Source organism: Ursus arctos, unplaced genomic scaffold, assembly GCF_023065955.2.
Source record: "Ursus arctos isolate Adak ecotype North America unplaced genomic scaffold, UrsArc2.0 scaffold_5, whole genome shotgun sequence".
In the NCBI taxonomy this organism is placed as follows: domain Eukaryota; kingdom Metazoa; phylum Chordata; class Mammalia; order Carnivora; family Ursidae; genus Ursus; species Ursus arctos.
Genome location: NW_026623067.1, coordinates 35,890,605 through 35,901,627, shown reverse-complemented (window position 1 = coordinate 35,901,627; position 11,023 = coordinate 35,890,605). Strand labels below are relative to the sequence as shown.

The 11,023-nt window shown below is 39.0% G+C and overlaps 1 protein-coding gene across 1 annotated transcript; it reads left to right on the top strand.

Annotated features, from left to right (window-relative positions):
- The first annotated feature begins 76 nt into the window (after positions 1-76).
- LOC113261784 (bromodomain-containing protein 8-like) lies at positions 77-10,954 on the top strand. The gene is made up of 7 exons (XM_026508073.4): positions 77-2,418; positions 4,310-4,573; positions 5,207-5,364; positions 7,999-8,088; positions 8,187-8,255; positions 9,611-9,788; positions 10,573-10,954. Exons 1-7 carry the CDS (start codon positions 2,140-2,142, stop codon positions 10,621-10,623), a joined length of 1,089 nt encoding a protein of 362 aa, XP_026363858.1. The 5' UTR covers positions 77-2,139; the 3' UTR covers positions 10,624-10,954.
- The last annotated feature ends 69 nt before the right edge of the window (positions 10,955-11,023 follow it).

The window sequence follows — 11,023 nt, the reverse complement described above, 5'->3', positions numbered from 1 at the left end:
GTGTGTATGTGTGTGTGAGAAGCTTGAGATTTTTTTTTGCATGATAATTGTTTTATCACCTGTGGAAATGAGATGATTGGGGGGGGAGTGGTGTTATAATGTGAACTGTTCAACAGCCCGGAGAAGGTAAGATTGAATTTATAATTAATGTTTTAAAATGTTGCATTGTGTATTGATGATCCTATTCAGCTTTTCTTGACTGGGAAAACTTAAGGTTTCAGAGTTCTGTTGATGGTATTGCTTTTAATTGAAGATTAGAGCATGGACAGAGGTAGCACTGACCTTTATTTCAGTCATTTGTCCTACTCAGTGTACTATGTAGTATTTGCAGATGGTATTTCTAGAATAGCATAGCACTGTTTCCTTCCTGATTCTATATGTAGGGCTCTTGTATATTTTAGAATTAATTGCTATTTGAAGCCTAAAATCAGTTTAAGAGTTAGGAAATTTATCATCTGAGTTTATTCCAACTTTTGTTACTAAATAAAAATTAACTCCGTGAAATGAACCAGTTATGAGCCTTTTGTTATACAGAAATGGACATTAATAGGGTATTGTCTAGTACATTGAGTTTTCTTGAAAAAGATGTGTTTTAGAAAGATATTAGAAGTCACAGATCTTTCTGACTTAAACTATAAAGCTTATTAAGATTCTAAGGAAGTAGAAGATACAGTCTTGCGGGGGTGATAGAAATTCAGTCACTCCAGGAATTAGAAGATTAGTAACTATAGTATAGGGTCACCTAGGTAGCTCAGTCGGTTAAGCATCTTACTCTTGGTCTCAGCTTAGGCCTTGATCTCAGGTTCAAGTCCCTCATTGGGCACAACGTTGGGCGTAGAGCCTACTTTAAAAAAAAAAAAATCCCAAAGCAATCTACAAACTTGCATGTGATACAAACAGTGAAGCCCTAAATATGGGAGAAGATTGTAGAGGAGATCCATTTAAGGATATAGATTTTGGGTTGGTAGAGAAGGTGACAGATGTGCTTAATAGTAGATTGGATTAAAGGTCAAGAAACTTACCAGGAGGCTATGGCATTTATTCAGGAACAGAGGATGGGCATTGAGAAAAATTACTGTGGTTGAAAATTGAAAAGTGGGCTTGCGTACTGAATATAGGAGAAGTAAAGAAGATTAGGAAAATAGTGTTGATAAGGGGGGAAAGGGAATTTGGGAAGCAAATGATTTTGGAGAGATTCAGGAAAGAAGTGATTTTAGTTAGAAATGTTGAGTTGAGCAGATGGTAGGGCACCTAAAGGGAATTGACCTTTGGGTACATGGAAAAATGAGACCAGAAAGCACATAAGAAGTAAAGGTGGAGATACGGGAGCTATTTGAGTAGAGATCAAAGTTGAAACCTCAAAATATAGACATTATTTGAAGTATTAATGAGGAAGCAGAGGCCAAGCAAGCACATAGAAGAAGGATTTCCTGCAACTTGTAAAAGAGAGAGGAGAGGAGTGCCTGGGTGGCTCAGTCAGTTAAGAGTCTGATTCTTGATTTCAGCTCAGGTCTTGATCTCAGGGTCATGAGTTCAAGTCCCTCGTTGGGCTCCATGCTGGGCGTGGAGCCTACTTAAAAAATAAGCGGGGAAGAGGAGAAAGGGGTAAGAAAACCAGGATAGTGTAGTGTAATGAGAGGAAGGGAAGATACTTTTAAAACTTGATACTGTACTCATTCTGAGAAGTGAGTTGGATATGACCAGAAGAATGCCACAGATAATTTTAAAGTATGTTTTGAGGATTCAGTGGTTGATAGATTTAAAATGTCTATACACTGAGCAAAACATCTCTTGTCCCTCAAATGTATTGTCTTCCAGTTGAGTTTAAGGGTGATTTGCGATAGAGGAATTCTGTTCAGCTATCTATGCTTCTGTTCCTTTCTTTTGGAATGCGAGGAAACCCAAGGAAAAAATCACTGGGTAATACTTCTGTTACACTTTGACATGGGGCTTTTTCATTTTATTCTTAATGACAAATGTTTCATCTCCTGATATTTCCCTTCAGCTAGCTTTTATTCTTTGTAATGGTGAGTAGAAAGAAGTTTCTGATCCCTTATCTTTCTGCTGGATATTGGAGATGAAAATGCCTTAGAAATAGCTGTATGAGTGAATTTAACGCATTTTTCTGTGTATTTACAGATGGGGCGTGAGTGGGTTTGGTTCGATTCGGAGCAAGACTATCCCAATGACTCTGAGCTGAGCAACGACTGCAGGTCCCTCTTCAGCTCATGGGATTCCAGTCTGGATCTTGATGTGGGCAGCTGGAGAGAAACTGAGGATCCAGGGGCTGAGGAACTAGAGGAAAGCAGCCCAGGGAGAGAACCTAGTGAGCTGCTTGTGGGGGACGGAGGCAGTGAGGAATCTCAGGAAGAGGCAGAGCAAGTCAGCCGTCAGAATCTCCTCCACTTTCTTTCTGAGGTAATGGGGAGCCATTATATCCAAAGTTGAAAGAGTCCCAACCTTCTAAGAGAATGCTTACTCATACATATTTCTACCACTCTTAATATTGTTTACTAAAATGCAAACTCCACAGTGGCAGGAACTAAGTTAATTATTATGTCTCTAGCACTTGGTGCTAATACAAAATATGTGCTGAATATGTACTTTTTGACCAAATGTTGTAAGATCCCATTCATTAGGAGCCCAAGATCATAGGAAGTGGAATTTCCGTGTGCAGAACTGCCTTATGAATATCTGTTGCAATTCATTTTTCAGAGTCATGGGAGATGACACCCGAAGCCTTTGAAGGTCATAACATTATGACTTCAAGGCAATATTTTACATTGTCCTTATTACCCTGGTTTCAGGTTGAGGGCCAGAAACAAACCAAATTGGACAGTTTATATTTATGTGGCAACTTCACACATTCAGGAGAACCTAGGTGAAGATCAGTGAGAATCCATTTTATGTGTTGCTACTTCTTTCTGCATCATCTGTGGCGAACAAAATTTTCAGCAGTTTTCTAATCTGCCACTCCCAATTGATCAGAGTTGACACTTGACATGAAAAATTAGAGCATACGCTCTTTGAAGAGGCAAGAACCATATCTATCTTGTTTACTGTTAGGTTCCTAACAACTAGTCCAGTGTCTGGGTATCTGGGTTGTTTTATACATTTTGTTTATTGTTTTAAAAGATCTTATTTATTTATTTGATAGAGAGCACAAGCAGGGGGCGTGGCAGGCAGAGGGAGAGGGAGAAGCTGGCTCCCCATTGAGCGGGGAGCCCCTTGTGGGGCTCGATCCCAGGACCCCGGGATCATGACCTGAGCCAAAGGCAGATGCTTAACTGACTGAGCCACCCAGACACCCCTATTATACACATTTTATTTTATTTTACTTTTAATGTTTTTTTATTATGTTAGTCACCATACAGTACATCCCTGGTTTCTGATGTAAAGTTCAATGATTCATTAGTTGCGTATAACACCCAGTGCACCATGCAATACGTGCCGTCCTTACTACCCATCACCAGTCTATCCCATTCCCCCACCCCCCTTCCCTCTGAAGCCCTCAGTTTGTTTCTCAGAGTCCATAGTCTCTCATGCTTCATTCCCCCTTCTGATTACCCCCCCTTTCTTTATCCCTTTCTTCTACCGATCTTCCTAGTTCTTATGTTCCATAGATGAGAGAAATCATATGATAATTGTCTTTCTCTGCTTGACTTATTTCACTTAGCATTATCTCCTCGAGTGCCGTCCATGTTGCAACAAATGCTGAGAACTCGTTCTTTCTGATAGCTGAGTAATATTCCATTGTATATATGGACCAAAACTTCTTAATCCAGTCATCTGTTGAAGGGCATCTCGGTTCCTTCCACGATTTAGCTGTTGTGGACAATGCCGCTATGAACATTGGGGTGCATATGGCCCTTCACTTCACTATGTCTGTATCTTTGGGGTAAATACCCAGTAGTGCAATGGCTGGGTCATAGGGTAGCTCAATTTTTAACTTTTTAGGGGACCTCCACACTGTTTTCCAGAGTGGCTGTACCAACTTGCATTCCCACCAACAATGTAGGAGGGATCCCCTTTCTCCACATCCTCTCCAGCAATTGTTGTTTCTTGCCTTGTCAATTTTTGCCATTCTAACTGGCGTAAGGTGGTATCTTAGTGTGGTTTTGATTTGAATTTCCCTGATGGCTAATGATTTTGAACATTTTTTCATGTATTATACACATTTTAAATGATGGAATGAATGAGTTAATCTCTTTGCATCTCAAACTGAGTCATAGTGGCTGTGTAATCATGTAACATTATTGATAGTAGATAATGGTTTCCACTGGTGTTCCTTTGCACACTATGATTGCAGGTTGCTTATTTAATGGAGCCATTGTGCATTAGCAGTAAAGAATCAAGTGAAGGTTGCTGTCTTTCATCTGGTACCAGACAACAAAAGGGAAGGGAAATGGAAGCTACTGAAGGAGAAGAGTCATGCAGAAAGCCTGAACAGCCTTCAGCTAGGGTAGACCCCTTGGTAGCTAAGAAGTCACTGGAAGAAAATGGAAGGCCAGAGGTGACTCCAGCTCCCTCAGAGATTTGTGCAATTCACCGACTATCCATGGAGAGTGAAGAGGTGAGTGAGTAACTTAAACCAGATGGCTGATTGGTCCTCTGCCCAGGGAGGCAGAACACAGAAGTTACTGCACATAGGTTAACCCCAGAGAGTTCAGCAACCTGGTTGCAAATTTGGGTTTCAGCACCACTTAGCTGTGTGACCTTAGATGTGTCAGTGAACATCTTAAAACCTCAGTTTTTCTGATGTAAATGGAATAGTGCTCTCTCTACCTTAGGTTTGCTGTGAGGTTTAAGTGAGACATTTCTTGTAAAATACTTCGTTTAGTGCCTAGCTCACAGTGAGCAATCAGTAAAATTTAGAATGCCATTATGATGAGTATTAGACCAGCAACTCCAGGGCCACAAGTCATACAGTTTTAAAAGAATACAGCATCTTTCTAGAAATTAGTATATTGCTCTTTTATTTTTTTTTCTTGGGATACAGAATCACAGTTCTCCAGCCAAATTATTACCAAGAATTCATTGACTAAGGTCTGGTTAAGTCACCTTTCTCTAATCTCTTTTATAGCTTTACGTAATTGACCCTTTCCACCTTAAAGTCAGCCCTCATTTACCCCATGCAGGGTAAATTTACTATCTTGCAGATAGTAAATCTCTTTCTAAAATTCTCCTTGTTTCCTTACATTCCCAGGGGGAGGTTCATCAAGAATCCAAAGAGGAGGACCAGGGTGAAGGGTATGTGTCAGAGATGGAAGACCAGCCCTCTTCAGGTGAGTGTGATGATGGTTGCAGCATTCAGGAGACTCCTCTGGTGGACATCCTTTTCAGCCGTGCTACTTCTTCAAAATTGTAAGTATGGATTTTTATCCAAGGTTGTTAAGATTCAGACTGTTACTTCCGTTTATGCCTATTTGAATTGAAACCATGAACATGAATTACTTTTGTAAAATAATAAAAGGAAATTAAAATTAGAAAACACTAGAAATAGAATTAAATATAATTTTATTGTATAAATAAAAGTCTATGTTTTCCACTTATAAAACAAATCTGTTTCAGGTATCTGGCTGGCTCAGTCAGTAGAGTGTGTGACTCTTGATCTAAGGGTTGTAAGGTTGAGCCCCATGTTAGGCATAGAGCCTACTTTAAAAAAAATCTGTTTCATCAACATTGAGAATCTCTTTCATAAATAACCTTTTTCTATTTTTTTAAAAAGATTTATTTGAGAGAGAGAGAGCACGCATGAGGCAGGGAGGGGCAAAGGGAGAGGGAGAGAGAAACCTTAGCAGACTGCATTCAGCACAGAGCCTGATGTGTGAGGGCTTGGTCTCACAACTCTGAGATCACGACCGGAGCCAAAACCAAGAGTCGGATGCTTAACCGACTGCGCCATCCAGGCGCCTCGATAACCTTTCTCTTTAATTACTATATTTATTCAGGAAACATTGGTTATTCAGATTGTCCCTCAAGTCTCTTACTGAAACTGTACTTCTTTCAAAAATATTAAAACAGCTCCTTGTAACTTGAAATTAAAAATTATTTTGAAGTTTTGATCTCCTTTGTTTCTTTTTCACAGATCCTAGGAAATTGTTTATATAATTGTCTTCTTATAAATAATTATGAAGCTAAAGGGCACACTTTGGAATCTTAATTTTTTTTTTAGTAAAGGGAATTTCTTTTAAAATCAGGGGAAAAAATGTTTTTGTTATGGTAATAAATAGTTCCTTTTCTGGGCCTGGTCTTGTATCTATCTACTGAGGGAAGATAGCATGAAGTGTTGTTTCTTAAGTAGCAGATTTCAAAATTTTATTATGCAAGTAGAACACAGCTTAATACCCAGGTTGTTGAAGAATTGCTTCCTTTGCTTTTCTGTAACTCCCTGTGTAAGTATGAGCAGAGGACATATGATTACTATCCAAAAAAGAGGAAATCTCAAATCTGGGACATTTTATTTCATGACATTTTAGTACCTTGAATGGCAAAATCCACACTCTTATTTTAGGATTTAGGATAAACATGGAATATTTATTAGAAAGCAGTAGATAATAGTAATTGACTCTCCTTGACCAGATGCCTTTAGGGGAGATAGAAAGCTGTGTTCTTATGTTATAATCAGGCAAGCTTAAAACTACTTTGAAAGCTAGATATTCTCCAGGCTCCTCTTTTCTCGGTTCTCTCTTAGTTGGTACTAACTCTCAGGAAAAACAGAAATAGAGACTGTGGAGCGTTACTCCTTTCCTGCAGGTCCTTTCCATTCCCATATTTTTACTTGTAGTTTCTTGGCATGCATTTCCAAATAGGTGGAAATAAAGATAAGCTAGGGATTATTTCTTAAAATATTGCAAAATATTTTTTAAAATTTATGAGGTTACAAAACCTAAGGCAGTACCTTTCATATAATGGAAACTTAATACCAGTTGTGTGGATGTATGAACAAAAAATGCCCTGGTACCAAAGAACTATTATTCATTCTGGGTGACTGACCAAAAACAAAGGAAGAGGTTTGTTTTGGTCTTTAAATGCCTTGTTCTGATAGGGTTCTGGATTTAAGGACAAGTTGATTTTTGTGTACATAATTTAGATGCAGATGAGATACTATATCCAGAAACTGAGTAGTTGTTTGAAATTGCTCAACTTGGAGAAAGATAAAATGAGATGTGAGTTGTGCTCAAGTAGACACACACAGTATGGTTCATAAAGCACAAAGAGGGTATAAAACATTAGGTGTGAGAAGAACCCATTTTGAGAGATTAATGCAGTAGTAGGAAGTATCACGTAATGTTAAGCTTTGGAGTAAACAGAAAACTTGTCAACTGGGAAGATTATTAGATGAAATAAAACAATGGACAGTAGCACCTGGAAGAAAAAATAAACTAGACAATTTATTGGCCCAGAGAAGGAAGGGCCATGAAGAAAAATGAAATTTTCTTAGGTATTTTCTTAGTGAAAAGGAGAAATATGTAAATTGTATAGCACTCAGATGAAACATAAGAGAATTCCCTAAGATGTGAAACCAAGTATTTCTTTCTCAGGAAACGTAGGAGAAATGCTTATTAATGTGGCATATTTCTGCATAAACATAGGACCAGATTCATTTCTGAAATACTTAATACTATGAAATATTTGAGCACTTACTATGTGCCAGGCACTTGGGAAGCATCAGTGAACAAAGACTACTTTCATACACAAGTTTTTTTGAGTCACAAGTGCTGAAGAGCAAATCAGCGAGAGTCCAAAAGACAGAAGCATTTGTAGATTGGTAGTACAAAGTAACTACTTCATTAGGTAATAGTGACCGGTAAGAGAATATTTGTAGAGTTTGGGGTCTCTTATGGAAGAATTAAATATGTTTTAACTTCTGGTGTTAGTTCCTTCCCGTATTAAGTAGGGGCACTATATATTGAGAAAATCTCTTTACCTACCTGAGAGAGACAGAATACCATATGTGAAGTTACTTTTTCCTTTCTGTCCTGTTTTATCCCATAGGTCTGATCTAGGCCAGAGTGACCCTGTTCAGGATCACTTGTTATTTAAGAAAACTCTCCTGCCAGTCTGGAAGATGATTGCCAGTCACAGGTAGGTCTTCAAGCCACTCTTGGCCTTCACAGCCACTCTTCTCATTTAGAATGACTTTCCAGAGTTTCTTCATCCTCTCAGAGTGTGTCCCTTAACAGGTTCAGCAGTCCTTTTCTGAAGCCTGTGTCAGAAAGGCAGGCCCCAGGATACAAGGATGTGGTGAAAAGGTCAGTGGAAAGGGGGTCAGAAAAGGTTGGTTGCTTTTATATCTGTCTTTTCATACTTTATTTCTGATCTATTAGATCTTTTCTTTCTTCTCTTTCTTTCTTTCTATTTATTTTTAAGTAATCTGTACACCCAGCATGGGGCTCAAACTCCCAACCCCGAGATCAAGAGTCACATGTTCCACCAACTGAGTCAGCCAGGCACCCTCATCATTTCTTTATGTCGTTTACATTACTTAAAAACTCAAGATATATTTTACACCTGAACAAGTTTGTAAAGTTATGGTAGGATTGGTCTTCATTTGAGAAGGAATGCAGAGAACAAAAGGATAATAATAGGCTTTTTTCTTTTTTATATTGATTTTTAAGTAATATCCATTCATTATAATCTTACATAGCCTTTGATAGTTTTTGATACTGTTCTTTTGGAGCAAAACTTTAAAAAGAGCATTATATTCATCAAGCTGTTGTAGGTATGCTAAGGCAAAGATGGTAATCCAAATGGTTGTTACAAACATTGGTTGATAGCACTACTTTGGATTTTTATAGCATAATTCATCTAAAATGCTGTCATAAATCAGTGTGCTAATAGAGTATAAAAGATCAGGAAAGGACCTTTGGAGACCAACTCCTTCAGTCTATACATGAGGAAAGTAAGGCTTAGAGGTGCTCATGACTTGGGGTGATCAACAGTGAAGAGCAGAGCTAGAACTAAACCCCAGATTCTTAACCTCCTAGTTCAGTCCTCTTTCTACACTGCTGTGTTTTCCCTTATGTACCCACTCTCTGTGTCTCCTTAAATAGTTATTTATCTAAACATTCACTTCATTCACACTCTTCATCTTCACAAAAGGAGAAAAAAATTCTCCTATATAGTAAGAGAAGCAGATGAAACAACTAGTATATGACTACACATTGTGAACGGTCAGTCAGTAACTCTTCTGTGACAGACTAATCATTGGAGCTCTTTACACCTTTGGTATGTGGGGCCAGCACCCCTCCTACAGTGGTAGAGTATGGTGGCTGGGCTTGTGGGCTCCAGAGTCAGACTGCCTTAAGTTGGAATCCAACCTGTGTGACTTTGAGCAAGTACTTAACCTTTTTAGCATTGGTTCCCCACTGCCAGTTGGTGATAATAAGGTACCTAGCTTATAGGTTTACTGAGAGGACCAAGTGAATTAATATAGACAGTACCTGGTACTTGGCAAGGTAAGCACTTGGCTTATTGTAAAAAGTCATATATTAGCTGCTGTTGCCATTTTATTACCTGATGGGAATTAAGAGCTGGTTCTCCAGGAGAGCATATTAGGTCCCACATCAAGGTTTGGTTTCCTGTGGTTTTTCTTGGCCACCTGCAGACCCATGGACTTAACTAGCCTGAAAAGGAATCTGTCTAAGGGACGGATTCGCACCATGGCTCAGTTCCAGCGGGACCTGATGCTGATGTTCCAGAATGCTGTGATGTACAATGACTCTGATCATCATGTGTACCATATGGCTGTGGAGATGCAGCGAGAAGTCTTGGAGCAGATTCAGGTACTGTATGTAGGCTATAAGAAAAAGGAGTACAGGGGCGCCTGGGTGGCACAGTGGTTTGGTGTCTGCCTTTGGCTCAGGGCGTGATCCTGGCGTTATGGGATCGAGCCCCACATCAGGCTCCTCCGCTATGGGCCTGCTTCTTCCTCTCCCACTCCCCCTGCTTGTGTTCCCTCTCTAGCTGGCTGTCTCTATCCTGTCGAATAAATAAATAAAATCTTTAAAAAAAAAAAAAGAAAAAGGAGTACAGCCTCTGGAATCTGATTTCAGAAAGTCTCTGAGAATAAGAGTGATGTTCAAGTGACCTTGTGTTCTCAGAGTTTATGTTTAGATATGGTTAAAGGCCCTGAGGTATTGACATTGTACCTACTGCTTTGGAAAACTCTAAGTCTGTAGGACCAGCTTTCACAGATAGTGAAGTAAAGTAGTATAGGAAGACAGGCAGCAGTGAAGAAGTCTCAAGGGAGCTGGGGATAGTTAAGTAACTGGAGCTCCTGCTTCCAGTGCCTCAAGTCAAGAGGGCTAAACATGCAGACTAAAGGCTGGAATCACTATCCATTTTTTGGTTGCTATGCCTGTTGATATTAATGTATGTTCACATTGTCCCATCTATAGGGGTAAGACATGGTAGCCAGAAGATGACATTTGGGGGTTTCTTTTCTGGGCAGGACCATACTTAAAAGGAAAAAAAGCATAGTCAGACCTTATTGCAGAAAAAGAAAATTGCATTCAAATCTCTATAGTTTTTAAGATTTATAGCTTGCTATCTGCCTTGACTCTATAGGTGCTGAGTATTTGGTTAGACAAAAGAAGAGACTTAAATAGTTTGGAATGAGAACCAGCCAACCCTGTGGATGATGGAAAACCTCTTTTGTTAACCAGGAGCTGCTGTCCTGACCTTTTCTGGATTTGGGACCTTTTATTGATACTCAGAAGATCCCAGTATTTGTTTACCAGTTTTCTGTTGTCTTTTCTAGTAAGAAAAATGTGTTAACTCACAACCAAGGAGTCAAAGGTATCTGTAGACATAATATAAAATGGGGAAAGCTGAGATTTGGGGTTATGCCATAAATGTTGCTCACTTCTTTGTTCCATAGGCTTGATTTAGATGTAACTAAATTAAGCCTCTTATAACTGCTCTATAAATAAATGTTATTTCACAAGTTGAAGATTGCTTTTTTAATGATTACAGAATCTGGGAATAAAGGGAACAACATCTAGTGGAATGACTATAA

Coding starts and splice junctions, on each gene's coding strand:
- LOC113261784 (XM_026508073.4), top strand. CDS start 2,140: ATGGGGCGTGAGTGGGTTTGGTTCGATTCGGAGCAAGACTATCCCAAT. Junction 8,089..8,186: donor AAGATGATTGCCAGTCACAG/GTAGGTCTTCAA, acceptor GTCCCTTAACAG/GTTCAGCAGTCCTTTTCTGA. Junction 8,256..9,610: donor TACAAGGATGTGGTGAAAAG/GTCAGTGGAAAG, acceptor GGCCACCTGCAG/ACCCATGGACTTAACTAGCC.